At 42.4% G+C, this 19,377-nt stretch overlaps 2 protein-coding genes across 5 annotated transcripts; both read left to right on the plus strand.

Annotated features, from left to right (window-relative positions):
• The first annotated feature begins 2,176 nt into the window (after nucleotides 1–2,176).
• Nucleotides 2,177–12,200, plus strand: LOC130532541 (membrane-spanning 4-domains subfamily A member 12-like). Of its 2 annotated transcripts, none has more exons than XM_057045240.1 (7): nucleotides 2,177–2,315; nucleotides 4,992–5,179; nucleotides 5,839–5,955; nucleotides 6,159–6,215; nucleotides 10,027–10,209; nucleotides 11,361–11,483; nucleotides 11,842–12,200. In XM_057045240.1, exons 2-7 carry the CDS (start codon nucleotides 5,003–5,005, stop codon nucleotides 11,905–11,907), a joined length of 723 nt encoding a protein of 240 aa, XP_056901220.1. In that variant the 5' UTR covers nucleotides 2,177–2,315; nucleotides 4,992–5,002; the 3' UTR covers nucleotides 11,908–12,200. The 2 variants fall into 2 exon arrangements, with proteins under 2 accessions (XP_056901220.1, XP_056901221.1); XM_057045241.1 differs by lacking the exon at nucleotides 2,177–2,315 and adding an exon at nucleotides 2,677–2,727.
• A 2,056-nt stretch (nucleotides 12,201–14,256) lies between these two features.
• On the plus strand, nucleotides 14,257–18,541 carry LOC130532542 (uncharacterized). Of its 3 annotated transcripts, XM_057045245.1 has the most exons (6): nucleotides 14,257–15,749; nucleotides 15,831–16,083; nucleotides 16,207–16,263; nucleotides 16,347–16,505; nucleotides 18,268–18,378; nucleotides 18,469–18,541. In XM_057045245.1, the coding sequence occupies exons 2-6, from the start codon at nucleotides 15,919–15,921 to the stop codon at nucleotides 18,511–18,513; spliced, it is 537 nt and encodes a 178-aa protein (XP_056901225.1). In that variant the 5' UTR covers nucleotides 14,257–15,749; nucleotides 15,831–15,918; the 3' UTR covers nucleotides 18,514–18,541. The 3 variants fall into 3 exon arrangements, with proteins under 3 accessions (XP_056901225.1, XP_056901222.1, XP_056901223.1); XM_057045242.1 differs by having other exon boundaries at nucleotides 15,831–16,263; XM_057045243.1 differs by having other exon boundaries at nucleotides 14,257–16,263.
• Nucleotides 18,542–19,377: the final 836 nt, after the last annotated feature.

The following is a 19,377-nucleotide window of genomic DNA, read 5'->3' on the forward strand; positions in this document are numbered from 1 at the left end:
TATATACTGGTATATATGTTGTGTTCTATTTATTGTAGATGTTGTGTTGAAACATCTTTTTTTAAAATTCAGTCATTCATTGTCTTACTTCCTGTGTCATATATATTTGAAAGAACAAATTCTGCCCACCACTAATTGAAGGTTAAGAACAGTTTGATCCAAGAGAGGCGTAGAGACCTCGACAGAGTCCAAAAACAAGTCCACAAAGAAAAATCACAGCAATAGTCTGGTAACAAGAAGTCAGGGTTTCGCGAAGGGAACAAAACACTCCAACGCTCGCAAACTGGAGTCCAGTCTTTAAATAAGAGGCTAGAATTCCGATAGGTGCGTCAGCCTGCGGCACCAGCTGCGGCCGGAGAATGGCTCCACCACGCCCCCTGCAGGAAGAAACCCGCAACAAAGCTCCCAAAAGCTGGGAACCCAACATATACTGTACTGTATCTTTCAGGTCATCCTCAATGTGACTCTGAATTTCTTAGGATTCCCTTTTGCCGTGGCTGCCATCGTACTCTACATCAAGAATGCAGTGTATTTGTGGTTGAGATTTATATGTTTTGGCAGTTCGGAGGATATCTCATGGAAAAAATACTCTTTGAGGAAACATGCCTGGAAAAATGTGCTGTGACCTCAGTCTGTAGATAGTCTATCTATCTGTTTTAGCCTGGAGGATGGAGACCAGCATCAGCACAGCAGTCGGGGTGAGTTGAATTTAAACTCGTGAAGTCCTAAAACCAGTGGTGTGTCCACAGTTCAGTCTTTTCAGACCATCCAGATCATGGTGGGGCTCTTCAACATCGAACTCGGGTCAGGACGTACGAGCACGTATCCTGGGGACGTGAGCAGTTTGGGAGCTGCGTCCTGGCTTGGTGCTGTGGTAAACGGATCTTAGCGTTGCTCTGTTACCATGAGAAAATCAACTTGAATGTTAGACTAACATAACAGGATATTCTAATTATTGTCAGTAAATAGGTGCGGCAGTTATTAAAGAATAGCAAAGTAAATATGAGCAACTGGATGCTGGTATTTCATATGTTAAGGCAATTCTTTTGCTCCAGAAAGGCATCAACTCTCTGCTGATCATCCCTTCTGTCACGGAGGTCTGTGTTGCCATCAGCTGGGTTGTGTTTGGGATCAAGGCTTTTCACAAAAGTCCAGGGAGAGAAAATCAGGTACAAAATCACATTTGGAGAGTCGACCCTATAAAGACCATAGTACAATAGTTAAAAGAATATCGAACATTTTTTTATATTGTAATTAAGAAATAAGGCTTTTCTAATCGGGGGTTTTGCCAGCAGCCAACAATAAATAGCTTTATATCTCATGTTGGTAGTACTTTTTGCAAGGTTTTGCATTTTCTGATAATGCTGGTCATCCTGTTATTGCACTTCCACAAGAAAACATGCAGTTACAGTAATACTACCAGGTCATAGGGACAGTTTTGACTACTGTCAGGTCATAGTGACACAGAATTTGTAACATGATCTGTGAGCTGGTTGGTGCTAAATAAGCGGCTACTACACTAAATGTAACGCACATGCCGATACCTTTCTGGCCATACATGAGCAGAGCACTGAAAGGAATCAGACACCAGGGGTGCAAAACACCAACTACTGGATGACAGGACAGTTGTTCCAGAGTGCAGGGCCTGACGAACCAGTCTGCACTGTCTGGACTGACTACAGGAAACCCCACGACTTCAAGCCTCATAACTGTACCTGGATCGGAGAGTGGTTACAGCTGTATGGGATCATAGAATATTCATACAAAACACCATGGGGCTATGGGAGACCAACCTTGAGTCCAACTTCAAGCATATTGCATAAGTCAGCATCTAATTCCCAGAGTGTGACCCAGGGGGATCCATCACCTCCAGACATTGATCCCTGGCAGGGTCCACCCACTCCATTCATGGATCACTACACAGTCAATTCATTCAATCTCTCGTAACCAGGTTCTCTTTCAGCCAACTTTGTGCAGAAGGAAACATATTGAATGAAAGATGTTCAGATCTCAGGAAGCAGGAGGAACAGCAGCTAGTTAGACTTGGCTTCTCCATCAGCTTTGTGAGCTTCCTTAGGACCTGGGGTATTGCTGGGGTATAACCCATACACAAACTTACTTAGCATTATTAACAAGTTAAAGAAGCTAATAACTTGGTCATTTTCTCTTGTATCTGAAGCCATGTCCACATCCGGACCAACTCCCGGCCACTGGGGGCAGAAAGGAGCAAACAGCTGCTGTGACTGCGCAGCATTTCAGGCAGCGAGTAAATCTAATTAATCTGCGTTTCTCTTTCCCCTGGAAGGCTGTTTAAGGTAAAGGGTGTTGTTTCTGTTTTGTTTGGCACGTCGCGGACCAACACTGAAAAAAAGAATAGATTTTTATTTAGTTTTACACAGTCAAGCATGCGCCGTGTGAAACTCAGAGTTAACGGTGGAGTTTTAAACTTTTTGTCATAAAACTAGACGTAGTAAAATGATCTGTGATTAATGATCCCCCCTTGGCCCAGTTGTGACCTCTAATTTAAGAGGAAATCCCAAGTTTAGGGACAATCCCAAGATTAGGGACATATCATGGGAGAATATTAATAGAAGGCTGGATGGGGGGGTGAAAAGCCAAAATGATTATTTTACAGTAAAATACTCTCACGACTTTAACCATTTCTAACTCCTCCAGATTTTTCCTCAATTCCCTCGTCAGCACTATTGGACTCATACTAACATACCGGTAATCGTCCTGTTTCCTAAAAATCAAGATGATTTTCAACTTTTCCACCATAACCTTTATTCGGACAGATGTATTCCTTTCAACTGAGCTGTTCCAGGTTTCTAAAATATGTTCCTTTTACTATTTTGGCCTGCACTCAAACTCCCCCATCCTGTGGCAACTGCTGTGATTTTCCACTACTTGCCAGAATCCAATAGTTTATCGCTGTATCACCATCTGTAGCCTCACCCACATCTCCCCGCTTCGTCAGCCTTGTCGAATCTCACTGAAAATCTGTGTTTGGTATCTGCCTTGTTCTAATTCATGTCAGATGCAACCTAAGGCTACATTCAAATCACGCTAGTAATTTTAAACCTGCAAACTCCACCTTATAGTGCGACAAAGATCCTCTGTGAAAATTCTGTGAGTGAGTTTGCTCACTTTTCTTTTGTTATCTGCAAGTCATAATCCATGGGCAGAGGTTGGCAGAGGAGTCATCTCGGATGGTTATCAAAAATATTTGCCGGGTTTCCTTAAGTGTATTTGTCCAGTTGATCATCTGTTTATACGGCTATACACATCGGTTGTACCTGTAAAAACATTTTCTAATAACACAGACCAAAACATTAGATGCTGTTAATCCATAAAATGTGATAGAATAAAGTAGTAGCTGAAGTTTTAGATAAATTTATACTGTATTTTATACAATGTATTTTTAATTTGAATATCACTGTTAAATACCAAATTGTACATTTTAACATAATAATACTTGACACAATATTTTCCGAGATGCTTTTCATTCTGGGAGTAATTTAAATGAAGTCAGTCAAATGAGGACGATTCACACATTCTGTGCGATGGTTGTGGGGGTGCTCCGCAATGAGTTCTTTCAACCATTAATCTCATAAATATTCAGCATGGCTGATCATTCTTTATCAATCTATATAAATTATTTACCTATTTTAATGTTGTCTTACCACCAACACAATTATGTTCAAATGATTTTAATTACAATCACTGATCGCTTCCATTACCAGGTATTGAGTCCCAACAGTTCAAGAGAAGCACATGGTGAAAGGACAACTATCGTATTCATTTTAGTTTCAAAAGCATCGATAAAAACTAAACTTTTTCTTAAAACTAAACTTTTTTGGAGTTTTGTGAAATAAGTTATTTGTTTGGTTCCCCTCTGACATGCTGGTCTTCAGTCCATCGAGTTTGACTCAGCTGCATAGATCAGATACTTTCCTATCGATCACTACAGGTGGGGAGGAATCCTAGTTTTAACTTGAACTCTGCTGGCATACTGAAATGTATTCATGATATATACAGTATATATATCTGTTTAAGCCAAAGAGAAAAACCTATTAGAAACTAAATATATGAGCAAAGATGCTGGAGAGGCAAATATATTAAAATGCTCTCAGATAACACTCCACCCTTTAATGTAGCCTAGATTTTTTTCCCCCATTCTGTTATCTGTTTTCTTGTCTGTAAACATCTGTTGCCAGTCCTGGCTGAGGGTCCCTCCTCTGCGGTGGGACCCTATGAAGGGTGTTGTTAACGTCACCAGCCCCCCGGTCAATTGGATGATGGCTTCTCCTGAGTATTTGGTTAGACAGGTGTAGTTAGTGCAGGAATATGTTTTCAGCTTTGAGGGGGGTAGGAAATTTTGTAAAACACAGGTGTAAAACCTACTGTATAACCGCAAATAAATGGGTGATTATTCCTGTGCGCAGAGAATCAGTCTCAAAAGGCAAATGAAGGGTGGGACTGACGCATGCTGCAGTGAAGTCACCTGTGTGACCTATCCGGGCTAGATCAACCTTCTTGCGACTTGGAGAAAAGAAACACATGTCTAAGGTGTGAGGGTGAAGTATTAGTCACCCGTGCTGTTCGTCACTAGACTCAGATCAACCACGCAAACAACAGGAGGCCTTGCAAGGGAGGGTTGAGCAGCAGTTCAGGCTTCCTCTGTCAACGCTGCTCGTCTGCTGCTCCCTCGCCTCTTTTATTGGTGCAAACAGGGCATGTGTCAAACAGGCTCTCATGACTTCTTATCTTCTATCTACTTTTCCCATCTTTACGACTTCTTTGTCTTAACAGAACATTCATTTCAGAACATTCCTTTTTCTTAACAGCATTCCTCAAACACTTTAAATCTACACATCACAGCATTTGGACGATAATAGTGATAACAACAATTCTTCTCACAACGGTTCTTGCGAGACTGACTACAACCTTATTAGCAGATGTAAAAAATGCTCGTCTCCTCCTTTCCACAGGACTTCAGAAGATGCCTGTGACTGTGTCAACAGCTGATGGGGTCACTGTGCTGACTTTAACCTCTGACCCCAACAGTTCTTGTCCTCCACTATGCCAAATATTAAAGGGACTTTGCTACAGCCCCAAGTGCTGCACCATGTCTCAGCAGTTGAAGGAGAACCAAGGAACTTCACAGTCAACCCTGGGGGTGAGCAGCTTGATTTTCATATTGGGCTGCAGAAGGTTGACTGACTTATGCAAAACCCATACCGGTAAACCAATTTCACATCCATGCTGCCCTTCTTGCACTGGCAGACTGGCAGGTTTTGACCCAAGAGGGTCTTTATTCTAAAGGGGCTAGCCTGAAAAAAGCCCTTGAAATACCAAATACTCTACTAATACTACAAATGATTTTGAGTTGGGCTGATTGAAATGCCTGACATTGTGGTGGAGTGACTCTGCAGTGGGCCTAGCAATTATCTCCCTTGGCCCAAACAAGCTGAACAACAAGCACACTTAACAGTACTCAGTTGCTCAGATCAAGTATGTTCATAGGGAAGCCAAGTAGCTAAGATTGCAAGCAGTAAATAACGTGCACGGTCTTCTTAGCCCAGTACCTTGAAGACACACATCTAATGTAAAATACCCCCTATTTGGCCCAATAGTCATTCAAGTTCATGAGAAAAGAGATAGTAATGGATGTCCAGCTGGATTGAACTTGGCTACTCTGGCCTGCATGGTCCAGATCTTTCCCATAGAACTCATTCTCTTGCACAGATTCTTCCAAAGATTCCAGTTCCATTTAAAGAACCTCCTCTGGCTGCAGTTATACTAACCAGGGTTTTACCTTTCTTCCATCTTCTCCAGACTCTGCACATTGTGATAGGGTTGCTTAACATCGGCTTTTCAGTCATCCTCTGTACCGGAAGTGGTGCTTCATGGGATATAAGGGAAACCTATTTCCCTTTTTGGTTTGGAGCAGTGGTAAACAAATGACTTTTCATTTCTATTTCACAATATTTACATCCAGTTCTGTCAGCTGCTAATATATTGTGTCGTGATAGTGTTAGGTACCGCACAAAATAAATCAGTTGTTTTCAATTTCTGGATATTATGCTTACATAACTATTTAGTTATCAAGAACCATTGTCATGTTATACTTAATATCATTCTGGTCTTTTTCATAGTTCATATTTTTAGGAGCCATGTGCATTTTCTCTGAGAGGCGCCCCAGTCCAGGCCTAGTAAGTTTATCCCATTTTCTTCCTCATTCAGCAAAATAAAATGTTTTAGAATGTTGTATTCTTGACTAGAAGGACACGGTGATATTAATTTTCATTAAAAGATTATAATCAAGGGTTAGTGTTGAAGTTTGTCTAGTTATAAACTGCTCAATGAAAGTTGTATATCACACAGCGCAGTGGGCAAGTTTTCACAATCACAATTCTTATGTAGCTCATGAACTTTTGAAGTACATACTTGGTGGTCTGTACACTGAAGCATGTACATTGCATCTTTGCTGCCCATTCAGGTGAAATGCAATATGGATACCTAGCTGTCCCTCGTCCACACAGGTCAAGTCTGATGCATGCTGAAATATAAAAAAAATAGGCAGAGCAAGTACATATCCGGGAAACTTGGGACATACTTGGCAGTTTGTGGAGTTAATTGCAATAGCACTTGGGTGGTGACTGTTAGAGTTGAAACAGAGCAACTCAACAGAACCCTGCATGAATCAACAGAAGACACGCGGGTGACCTTGCAAGAGAGAAGAGCAGCAGTACGCTCCGAAACCCTCCGTCGCTCTGCTGTTCCGCTGCAAGCCTCCTCCGTTTATTCACATCAGCTTGTTATCACTTTGTGGTATTTCACCCACTTCCTGTACGCTCCCAAGGTTTCAGACGCTACACATATAAGCAGTTTCACAATAGCTTTGGTAGTCTAGACAATTGGATTAATACTAAGAAAAGTGAAAACACTATGTTCCTCCTCCATCTGCGTAGGTGCTAAACATACAGATGCATTGTAGCAGTAATCTAGAATAATTCTCACATTTCCGTCCTGTTTATCATTTAATGCATCTAGATTCTCATCATCCATAATACATATTTTCACTTTTATCAACTTTAAATGTATTACTTCATTTTGCTAGACAATACATTTCTTACACTCAAGAGTTCAATGTGGGTGCAACTTAAGACATTTCAAACAGTCTGACATTGTGCAGTGCATTCGTCCAAACTTCTCGTGGATCCACTTCTTCTCCTTCATCCAGTAGAGGTTGTTCTGCTTTTGCTGTAGGGAAAACTTCATTCCATCTGGTAAAAGGATCTTTTAACACTAAGCAATATTTCTTTCCTTCACATGGACTAAGTTCAATATAGTCCATATAAATTGTGTGAAAAGATAGGATGGTATAGGTGTTTTACCTTTCTGTGGCTTAATACCTCCCTGAGGACTATGCTTCAAACAAATTGGACATGCTAAATACAATTTTTTTAGAGTAAGATTGAAATCCTATTGCATAGAGCTGTGATTGTACTACCTTCACCATCCGTCCTGTTGAGACATGGCAAGGCCCGTGGCTCACAATAGCCACCCATCTATACATATTTCTTGGCAATACAGGTTTTCCATCAGGCATTGTGTAAATTCCATTCACTATCTTAGCACTGTGTTTTTTTTACTGTAAACAGAACTTCCACTATTACGGTAATATAAATAATTGTCTCTCTGTGGCTTCCTTTGTGGTTTAGTATGCAAAGTTGTTCCTCAATGTTGTGCTATCTTCCCCTTTTTTGTGTGCAGCACATTTGCATACTGCGACAGCAGCCTGTTAAACAAGTCTCCATGTGTTATTTTCCTGTACTTATTACCATGCCTCTGTTTTTCCACTGATTTGCAAATATGAATAGTGTAAAGTGTGCATACTGGCTGTCTGTATAAATGGTTCCCTTTTTCCCTTTCATCAATTCACAAGCTCCGATTAGTGCAACTAACTCTGCTGCCTGTGCAGAGTAGTGTGGTTGCTTCCACTGCCGTGTCTATGGTGACAATAGCGTAGCCAGTTTTGTTAGTGCCATCTAGACTCTTTCTTGATGAGCCGTCAACATACGAAGTTATTCCTTCTGTCAATGGTGTATCTTTTAGGTCTTTTCTAGGTAACGTACAACTTTCCGTCATATCTAAACATTTATGTTCTGTTCCATCTTCTGCAGTTGGCAAAAGTGTAGCTGGGTTCAATACTGTACATCTTTTAATAGTCAAATGTGGTTGTGAAACTGCCACAGACGATAGGTGTCGTTCAGGTGACAGGAAGCTGATCTTGCTTTGTAAAAGCAGAACAGAGGGACTAAAGGCACTGGCAGTGCTCTCGCCACAGGGTCTAATCTTTGAGGTTATTATTTGAGGTTTCCACTTATCTCCATGCTGTTGCATCAATACAGAAGTTATATACCGGTACTCTCCTTTACAATCTACTGTTTGTCTAAATGACTTAGAATAATCAGGAAATGCTAAAGTTTCAGTACTTATCAGTATCTGCTGTATTGTGCTGAATGCTTCATTTGCTTCTGGCTTTTGGTGTGTTAAATTTTGACGTGCAGGATGACATTACTTGTGAAAATATGGTTGGACTTTCACAGTAACCTTGTGGAAATCTAGTCCAAGTATATTGTTTACCTTGGAAAGTAAATGCAAACCAAAACTGGCTGTCTGGGTGCACTGGAATTGAAAAGAATACATTACTGATTACTGAGTTGAACGGAAATACCTTTCCATCTGATCTTATATCATTTAAAAGTGTAGATGGATCTGGGACTATGGGTGCTCTGTGAATTACTGTGGCATTTACTGCTTGCACTAGCCGCCATTAATTAGATGGTGGAGCTTCATTCACTGGAAACAATGGTGTATTTACAGGTGAGTCGTTGCTTTCTCTAATGAAACCAGCTTTCAGTAGAGACTGTGGGACCGGTTTTATCTCCTGTGCATCAGGTTTCAGGGGATATTGTCTCTGATGAAGCCTATAATTACTCTTTGGTCTGATTTTAACTGGTTCTGCTCCTTTAATCAATCCTACATCTGCAGGTCCTTCTGACCGCAATTTAGGAGAGAGTGAACTTAGCTTCTCTTCCTCTTTTTCTGTTAGCAAAAACAAACCTCATGCTTGTCCATGCTCAACACTGAGATGTTGCGAGGGAGTAAAAGCCACTCTTTGTTTCAGCGTGACCTTCCACTCTCTGTATCTACTGTTGTCTTTGCATTTAAGCAAAAATATAGAATAATTATTCTCACCTGACAGATGACATTTCAAAAGTACGCAAGGTCAGTCAAGTACTCTCATCAAGAAACAGGAAGTGATTCTTAGCACAAAGCCAATGTAGGAGTGTCTTGGAGCCAACTCAAAATGTTCAAAAGTAGCCCAGCAGGAATCCTGACTGAACCCAACTGAACTCAAGAGACCGCAAAATGCTCTTTTACCTGCTGCACCCTATTTTCCCAGATCTGCAAATGTAAATGTAAGAATCTAAAAAAGATAGTATGTGAAAACATGCCGACTGCACTGTTTGTTAGATTTGTGTTATGTGGTAGTCTTTTGAACCCCCTCCAGTGAAGATGTCTGATGAAAATGGCTGGGCAGCATCCCGGTTTCATGACTTTTGGAGGCAATATAAATTTGATAGTGATATGAACGTCACTCTGCAAAATAACGTATGAATATTGTTTTCTTATTATTATTGGAGTTGATCTTTATGCGTTATTTATTTTCCACCCACGAGGAAATTGACATTGTTATTTGCTGTTGTCTACTTTTCAATGAGAATATTATAAATTGACATTCCTTGATATCATTTTTTCCCTGCCTATCATTGATTGTTTTAAGCTAAAAGAAAATCTACATAATATTTGACCGGAATTTCTCTGATAAATTGGTCGGTCACAGTGCCAGTTCCTTTTTCTCGGGGGAACCCTGATATCTTTTGTTATTCTCTTAACTAATGTTTTGTGTGACTTTGTTCTGATTTTGTTCTTGTTTCTAAATGTGTCTTTCAGGTCTTTCTCAATGTGACTTTGAATATTGTAGGATTTGCTTTTGCTGTGGCTGCCATCGTACTCTACAGCAAGAATATAGCCAATTTTTATATATACTGGATATGCGAAGATTACTACCCAGACAAATCCCAATGGCAAAAACTCTATGAGGAAAAATGCTTGGAAAAAATTGCTTTGACCAAAGTAAGTGTGAAATACTGCAACTGTATTGTATATGATGTCCTTGATAGTAGATTAGAACAGAATAAAACTTTATTCACCCCCATTGGGGAAATCGTGCTCAGAGAGGAAAATCAGCTTATAAGCAACTTATAATATAAACTGCAGTTAAGAGTTCTGCTATTAAAAAATAGCGGGGTGTTTACCAATTGAATCTGGATTTTATACCATGATTTGGAATAGTATGAAAGAATTTGTGTACCATTCTCTAATACTCCAGAGCAGGATCTGTCTACTACTGTCTACTGTCTTCTATCCAGTATGTGATGGATAGGGTGGTCCAGGTTAGCCAATATGGATACTAGTTTGTCCATTGTCCTCCTCCACTATAGCCTTAAAGGCCTTCTGTTTGCAGTCAATAGAGCAGCCAGCCAGGTTGTCCACTCTGTTGGTATTGCTGGCTCTGATGCTCAAGAACTCTTTCAAAACACTGGATTTCACAATCCGGGTCACATTGTATCCTCCTCAGTACTTTGACATCCCCAGACATGAGGGCTCTCTTCTTGTTCAGAAGCTCCCTTAGGTTGCTAGGTTGTTGTTAGGTTAATTCAGATTCAGATTTCCTTTATTTGTCCCACACAGGGAAATTTACAGCGCAACAGCAACAGCATGCAGAGAAAAAAATAAAATAAAATTTGAGATAATAGAAAATATACAAAAAATGGATGTATATATAATAATCCAAGATAAATGGATAATTGTATACCTGTACATAATACAGAGGGTGTATACAATGTACATATGAGAATATATAATATTCAACGAAATGTCCTTAAAGGCATGATGAAACTCACTGAAGTTGATGTCCTCTTCACGCGCCTGATCAGCAGGCTGCCTCTTGACTAGAGGGACATACTCAGGGGTCTGCTAGATGAGGTTCAGGGTCCTGTTGTCTTTGGTAGGACAGGCCAGCAACGGTTTTGTCTAGGGTGACATAGTCGGAGTCACCAGTTGAAACGGTATTCCAAATTCTATCAATAAGAAGGTCAAAATGTTTATGCCAGTCATTTAAGAAATGTAAAGTAAATATGACTAATTGGATGCTTTTTATAATCGCATTAATATAAGCTGCACACTGAAAAGAGATTTAACTATAGAGTATATATGTATTTCAGGTGCTCCTGAAAGGCATCAACTCTCTGCTGATCATCCTTTCTGTCACGGAGGTCTGTGTGGCCATCAGCTCGGTTGTGTTGGGGATCAAGGCATTTCACAAAAGTCCAGGACGAGAAAATAAGGTTCAAAATCAGCCTTAAACGACCAAGTGAATTTCAATGTGTTTCAGTCTTTACTCATTTTTCCCACAGTTGCAAAACATGGTTATTGAACATTTTATATCTTCTGAGAAATAAGGTTTCGCTAATCAGTTTTCTTGCTAAAACAGCAATAAATAGCTGTATTTTTATATTTATCCCAGAAATGTTCCATAAGGCTGCACCATAAAGTTCACATATTAAAATGTTTCTTTTAGTATTGTGGAAATTTTCATCTAAATGCAGAGGACATTTCAGAAGGCTCAACAAAGTATCATGTTTTCTCTGTTGCATTTGGATGTAGCATTTTTGTCTTTTCCTGAACTTGAACTTTCTTTTACAGAGTGCTGAAGATCCAGAACAGTGCACGCCACTACTGGATGAATGCACCGACGACCCTTCAACCTGAAGCAGTTTCTGCACAACAGCCAAACGGCTTCATCTATCTGCACTATAGCCTATAATTCTGTAATACTTATATGCTGCTGTTTACATTTTTATGTGCAGCAAATTTACTTTCATTTACATTAAGTTGCAATAACCTACAATACTCTTCACTATGAGCATAACTGCTATTCTTAAGATGAATTTAAACTAAAAGCGTTCTGTTTTATTTGCTTTTTTGTATCAATAATCCGCTTTTTTTTGTTCAAAGGGATTTCCTGTTAAAGGTTTAAATAAAATTAAAATTGTAATGGGTAAGTGATCTTAGTAATTTTTTCTTGGTCTGCAAACTATTTTGCCCTGAGAACCAATCGGATACAAAGTTTAAACCAGACAATTAAACAGATTCAGAAAACAGAACAGTTTTTCAGCCTGGGATAGGATTGAACTGGTTTTACAGGAAGGACCTAGCCAAGAGGTGATCCTTATGCTTGTCCTAGCAGAAGTAGCATATTTTAGATTCACTGAGTAAAGAAATCTGGCCTCAGGCACCGCTGCCGTAGGAATCAACAATGAGTGCTGCATATTTGGATTCGATAACATTGTTTTACAGTATCAACGACTGTTTATTCTGCCTGCTGTGACATTTTCACACAGTCCTCTATTGAATGGTTTGGTTCTATGAATACACACAAATGCAGCTTTTTTTCACAATGAATTCAAGCATGATTGGGGTGAGTTGAATTTAAACTCGTGAAGTCCTAAAACCAGTGGTGTGTCCACAGTTCAGTCTTTTCAGACCATCCAGATCATGGTGGGACTCGGGTCAGGACGTACGAGCACGTATCCTGGGGACGTGAGCAGTTTGGGAGCTGCGTCCTGGCTTGGTGCTGTGGTAAACGGATCTTAGCGTTGCTCTGTTACCATGAGAAAATCAACTTGAATGTTAGACTTAAGAAACCGGATGAATGATGTCTGTGTAGATTCTCAGTCATCCAGGTCATTGTATCCAAGGTAGTTTTCTCTGTCAACTGGACTGGATTTCTTCTCTTGAAGACGTTTCGCCTTCTATCCAGAAGGCTTCTTCAGTTCTTCCCAGCAACACTCTCAGACAGAGGTTAGTACACCCAAAGGACAAGACACCAAGACCCAAACAAAGTAATGTTGTTTATGCTGTACAGTGCCAGGAGAAATGCAAGGAACTGTACATTGGGGAAACCAAACAACCTCTCCACAGAAGAATGGCACAACACAGACGTGCCACCTCTTCGGGTCAGGATTCAGCAGTCCACTTACACCTAAAGGAGAGTGGGCACTCCTTCGAGGACAGCCAAGTATGGATACTGGCCAGAGAAGACCGCTGGTTCGAAAGGGGGGTCAAGGAAGCTATCCATGTTAAATTCGAAAAACCATCCTTAAACAGAGGTGGTGGCCTGAGGCACTTCCTGTCACCCACATACAATGCAGTCCTCCGCTCCTTCCAACAACAAAACAAACATTCACACCATTCCAGGAGACCCAGTGACCACCACCATGTGACCCAGCAGACAAAGGGGAGACACCTCAACAGAAACTAGGTGAACGACCCGACCAACGACCCTGCTAACGACTCTCAGGTGACCACCCAGATCATTAGCATGCAAATGGTCCACAGGGGCTATATATTTTCAAGCTCTCTCCCCAGCGATTTCAGAACTGAAGAAGCCTTCTGGATAGAAGGCGAAACGTCTTCAAGAGAAGAAACCCAGTCCAGTTGACAGAGAAAACTACCTTGGATTCTTCAGTTCTGAAATCGCTGGGGAGAGAGCTTGAAAATATATAGCCCCTGTGGACCATCTGCATGCTAATGATCTGGGTGGTCACCTGAGAGTCGTTAGCAGGGTCGCTGGTCGGGTCGTTCACCTAGTTTCTGTTGAGGTGTCTCCCCTTTGTCTGCTGGTCACATGGTGGTGGTCACTGGGTCTCCTGGAATGGTGTGATGTTTGTTTTGCCAAGGAGTGGAGGACTGCAGGACTGCAACTTGGGCATGTCTTAACAGTTCATTGTGAGCGGAACCATGTCTATCCTGTCTGGACAGTTCCCTTCAAACTGCCTGGTAAGTGGCTCCATCAGCCAACTGGATCCTGAATAGGAAATACGTTGCAATATGATTCTTATTTTGAAGGTCTTTCTCTCTGTCTTTCCTCTCAGAGGTGGGCTTCACTGTGTTCATGAATGTGGTTGGAGCCGTCATCCTGATCGTGCTGTATTCTATAGACTTGAAAAATGCCTCTCTCCTCTGGATGTGTAAAGACAGCCTTGGGGTTTCTTACAATGATGGCTGCAGAAATTTGGCTCTTCTGGTACAGGTAATCCTGAATGAATAGTACATACGCTCCGCATCTGCTGGAGCCTCACAGGTTAACAGTCACGTTTGTTGGGTGTTTGTGATGGATCCACCTTTTCTTTTCCATCTCGTCCATTTATGTTTAAATAAAAAGAATGTCTTCTTTTACCTCCGAAGCGGCAAGTAGTGCAGCCAGTGCAAAAGCTAAATCAGATTTTGAGATCTGATTTTCCTTCATTGTCAGAGTTTGGTGACATCTATGGACACAACCCTGATGGTTCTGGCTGCTCTGCTGCTCGTTGCCCGTCTTAGGTTTGCTGTTCTGGGTATCAGAGCTCTCAGCACTGCTGGGGAGGAGATGCAGGTCTGTGAATAGGCTGCAGGAAACAATACAAGTTTAAACGGTTTTAACGTGAAATGTGGTTTTCTTTAAGGTGAAGATGTTGAGCAGCCACTGTTGAAAGAAGTACATGGACAATCATAACCCATGCATGTATCAGAAATACACAATACAATACAATACTTCCCAATACTTTGGTTTACATTCACTACTGTACATTTAATCCCATGTAACTGCCTGTGTTTGTTGTTGTGTTTGTTTGTTTTATGTTAAACTTGATTAAATAAAAGCAACCAAAAGACTACCGTAAGTTGTTCATTCAGTTCTAGGCAAAAGTAGGGAAAACAAGCTATCGACTGTACAGTAATATTCAGTATAGCCAAACAGTAGAAATAATATAATGAACACAGCTGTTTAGTACTTAAAGGACGTGAAACATCATGTCACCGTTTTCAGTGTGAAGTCCCACACACAGTTTACATTTTCTATTATCCTGCCCTGTTGGCTTGTACCCATGCGTGTCCAAGATGCATAACCGGATTATAATTATGCCAAATAACTGGTTCTAATTATTCAATACTTGAAGCAAACTTTTCTGAAAACAAATCACTCTTTATGGTAAATGTACTACAGGCAAGCTCTTTTTAGTTTTTTGCTCTTATTCCAAACATTTGAACATTTCCAATATTTCATTCAAACCTTTTAATTATAGACATGAATTTTAGCACAGTGCTATTATTCTGAAATTAATCTGGACAGGGAGTGTCTGTTTACGGGTTCAAGAGGTGTGCTGGCAGAGGCCAGCCTCTCCAGTCTCATTTGGCACTGGATACAAGTGAGTATGAAGCAAAATAATTGTTCTTAGAGCATTTTACAGTGAGATTATTCTCATTTTATCTCCTCAAATCTTTATTAGTCATAAAACAGCGTGTATAGAAACGGATATGTTTCAACTCTTCTCGCATGTAATGTTATATCTGCAATATTTTCCAATCAGCCTAAACGGATCGTACAATTTTATTGCTTTCCAAAGTGATCCAAAAAACTGCTTTTGTAAATGTATACTTTTTTTTCCCTTTGTCATCACTTTTGAGAGACTTTTACTGTGAAATGAGCCGGTAGGTTCGGCCGATGTTGATGGGTTTTGCTAAGTTTTGCTGATTTGTGTTTCAGCGCCTTCAGTCATGGCTTCCATGGGCAGGTGCGTTGTGGTGCTTGGGTTTGATTGTGCGTGAGAGGTTTGTCTTTGCTGAGAGCAAATACCAAGAATCTGTTCCTGCAGGTGCCAGAGCTGGTGTGTGCAGACAGGGCTGCTGCAGCCCAGCATCGCTGCAGCTCTGGCGTGAGTATCCTCCTGTTTACACTTTGAAATGTCTCTAAAGTTCAGGTCTCTCAGCTCTTGTGTGATTTTTAAACCTTCCCAGGTTATCCAGATCATGGTGGCTAGCTTCTACTTGGGACTTGGTCCCAGACAAATATTTAACTTTCCTGTGGACTCTACTGATATGGGAGCTACATTTTGGCTGGGTGTTGTGGTAAATTATACCTCCCAATATCTATTTTATGAGACACACCTTTCTCTGTGGCACCATTATTTCTTTACCTTGTATTTAATGCTATTAATCGTAATGTGGTTTTATGCCTTTCTGTCTCTTCAGTACCTCACAGCTGGTGTCCTGGTTGTGGTTGCAGGCCTGTCTCTCTCTGTTTGGCTGGTGAGTGAGGACTGAAGATCTTTGTGGTTATATGCACATGCTGGTATGTGATTGGAATAATGATGGACTTTTCTTCCACCCAGATGCGTGTCGCTGTGTCTGTCAACTTAATTGCTTTAATTGTCACCATCGCGTGTATTGTGCTGTATGGCATAGACCTGGGAGCGGTTTCTGTTGTTTGGATGTGTCACAGCTACAGAGAAGACAAGAATAACTGTTTAAAAGTGGTGTCCATTGCTCAGGTAAGTGTTTATTTTGTTGATTTAACAAAATTGTTTCTGTGCTCTTTCATTAAGCAAAGATCAATAAAAGAGAGAGGAGAGGAGAGGAGAGGGGAGGGGAGGGGGGAGGAGAGGGGAGGGGAGAGGGGAGGGGGGAGGAGAGGGGGAGGGGAGGGGGAGGGGGGAGGAGGGGAGGGGGAGGGGAGGGGAGGGGAGGAGAGGGGAGGGGAGAGGAGAGGGGAGGGGGAGAGGAGAGGGGAGGGGGAGAGGAGAGGAGAGGGGAGGGGAGACGAGACGAGACGAGGGGAGGGGGGAGGGGAGGGGAGGGGAGAGGGAGGGAGAGGGGGAGGGGAGAGGAGAGGAGAGGAGAGGGGAGGGGAGAGGAGAGGAGAGAGGGGAGGGGAGGACGAGACGAGACGAGACGAGGGGAGGGGGGAGGGGAGGGGGACGAGACGAGACGAGACGAGACGAGACGAGACGAGGAAGGAAAGGAGAGGGGACGAGAGGAGGGGAGAGGAGGGAAGAGGAGAGGAGACGAGACGAGACGAGACGAGACGAGACAAGGAAGGGGGGAAGGGAGAGGGGAGGAGAGGAGGGGAGAGGAGAGGAGGAGAGGAGAGGAGAGGAGAGGAGAGGAGAGGGACGAGACGAGACGAGACGAGAGGAGACGAGAGGAGACGAAGGAAGGAAGGAAGGGAGAGGGGACAAGAGGAGGGGAGGGAGAGGGGAGGGGAGGGGAGGGGAGGGGAGGGAGAGGAGAGGAGAGAGGGGAGGGGAGAGGAGAGGAGAGAGGAGAGGAGAGGAGAGGAGAGGAGGGAAGGAAGGAAGGGAGAGGGGACGAGAGGAGGGGAGAGGAGAGGAGACGAGACGAGACGAGACGAGACGAGACGAGGGAAGGAAGGAAGTAAGGCGAGGGGACGAGAGGAGGGAGGAGATGGGGGAGAGGAGAGGAGAGGAGAGGAGAGGAGAGGGGGAGGGGAGGGGGAGGGGAGGGGAGGAGGGGAGGGGAGGGGAGGGGAGGGGGGAGGGGAGGGGAGGGGAGGGGAGGAGGGGAGGAGGGGAGGAGGGGAGGGGAGGAGGGGAGGGGAAGGGAGAGGAGAGGAGAGGAGAGGAGAGGAGAGGGGAGGGGAGGGGAGGGGGGAGAGGAGAGAGACGAGACGAGACGAGGAAGGAAGGAAGGAAGGAAGGAAGGAAGGAAGGAAGGAGGAAGGAAGGAAGGAAGGAAGGAAGGGAGGGGGAGGGGAGAGGAGAGGAGAGGAGAGGAGAGGAGAGGAGAGGAGAGGAGAGGAGAGGCGAGGCATAATCCTTATATCAAAGGAAGGAACTTACTTTACTAAGCTTTCTTGCTGCCATCCTTTTCTATTAGCACAAACAGGAAGTAAACAGCTCTGGTCATGTAATAATGTACAGTAAACATGCGAGACTGCACATATTTTATTGAGACCCCCCTATTATATCTGCTGGAAATGCATTGATAAATCATTCAGTAACATTTTTATAGTATGTATAGTAGTATAGTAATATAGAAATGAAACATTTTCTTTCCGGTCACTATTGTGACTGGTGGGATTCAATGAAATCTTGTCAGGGTTCAGCTTCTGACTGGTCTGACGACGTGAAACTGGGAGCAAAGCTGGACCTGACTGCAGAGAAAAAGCCATTTTAAACAAATTTATACTGCTGTGTGAAACATAAATGGGACAGCAGAATGGAATCAGAACTTGGGAGACAATTATAGGAGGAAAGACGTCTGACATCTCTTCAATCTTCTCTCCTGTTTTAGAGTCTGTTGACAGCCACATACATCACTATAACTGTCCTGGCTGGTCTGCAGTTATGCGTATGCATCACTTTAGTAGTTCTGGGCATCAAAATGTTCAACGGAACTAAACAGGTAGGAACACGTGTCTTTGGATCCTGTCTTATAGGAATGAATGAAACATTCCACTGTAGACTCAACTACTGCTGTCTGTCCTGTTGCCAGGGGGACAAAAGTGCTCCGTTGCTGCCCACGGAAGACCTCAGCTGATGTGATGATGTGAAAATCTATCTATCTATCTAATCTATCTATCTATGATCTATCTATCTATCTATCTATCTATCTATCTATCTATCTATCTATCTATCTATCTATCCATCCATCCATCCATCCATCCGGGTACTTTGCAACGTCTTCCTGACATCAATGTGTGATGTCCCGTCTTTGCCGCTAGGTGGCGTCCAGCCTCCAAATAACGTCTCCAACGTTGTCGCAAAAATATCGAATGCAGTAAAGCATTGTACATGAAATATGAAAAGTTTCTAACTTTCAAACACATCTTAATTGGGAAGTGCATTTTTGTGCAGTCCTTTTCGAAGTCTTCTCAGTTTCAGTCGTATTCTTTATTGTTCAGGGGATTTTGTATACCTGTTAAATACCTGTGTTGGTGATGAAATCTGTTCTTAATAAAACCACTGAAAGACCAACACTCCTTCCAACCACTCCTTCCAACAACAAAACAAGCATTTACACCATTCCAGGAGACCCAGTGACCACCACCATGTGACCCAGCAGACAAAGGGGAGACACCTCAACAGAAACTAGGTGAACGACCCGACCAGCAACCCTGCCAACGACTCTCAGGCGACCACCCAGATCATTAGCATGCAGATGGTCCACAGGGGCTATATATTTTCAAGCTCTCTCCCCAGCGATTTCAGAACTGAAGAATCCAAGGTGGTTTTTCTGTCAACTGGACTGGGTTTCTTCTCTTGAAGACGTTTCGCCTTCTATCCAGAAGGCTTCTTCAGTTTTGCTGATTTGTGTTTCAGCGCCTTCAGTCATGGCTTCCATGGGCAGGTGCGTTGTTGTGCTTGGTTTGATTGTGCGTGAGAGGTTTGTCTTTGCTGAGAG

The sequence above is a fragment of the Takifugu flavidus genome, chromosome 10 (genome assembly GCF_003711565.1).
Source record: "Takifugu flavidus isolate HTHZ2018 chromosome 10, ASM371156v2, whole genome shotgun sequence".
Taxonomy (NCBI): Eukaryota; Metazoa; Chordata; class Actinopteri; order Tetraodontiformes; family Tetraodontidae; genus Takifugu; species Takifugu flavidus.

What these genes read in the sequence shown, in the direction of transcription:
- LOC130532541 (XM_057045240.1), top strand. Translation starts at nt 5,003, where the DNA reads ATGCCTGTGACTGTGTCAACAGCTGATGGGGTCACTGTGCTGACTTTA. An exon ending in CTTCACAGTCAACCCTGGGG is followed by an intron (nt 5,180 to 5,838) that starts GTGAGCAGCTTG and finishes CATCTTCTCCAG; the next exon opens with ACTCTGCACATTGTGATAGG. An exon ending in GGCGCCCCAGTCCAGGCCTA is followed by an intron (nt 6,216 to 10,026) that starts GTAAGTTTATCC and finishes TGTGTCTTTCAG; the next exon opens with GTCTTTCTCAATGTGACTTT.
- LOC130532542 (XM_057045243.1), top strand. Translation starts at nt 15,919, where the DNA reads ATGTCTCTAAAGTTCAGGTCTCTCAGCTCTTGTGTGATTTTTAAACCT. An exon ending in AAGTGGTGTCCATTGCTCAG is followed by an intron (nt 16,506 to 18,267) that starts GTAAGTGTTTAT and finishes CTCCTGTTTTAG; the next exon opens with AGTCTGTTGACAGCCACATA. An exon ending in TGTTCAACGGAACTAAACAG is followed by an intron (nt 18,379 to 18,468) that starts GTAGGAACACGT and finishes TCCTGTTGCCAG; the next exon opens with GGGGACAAAAGTGCTCCGTT.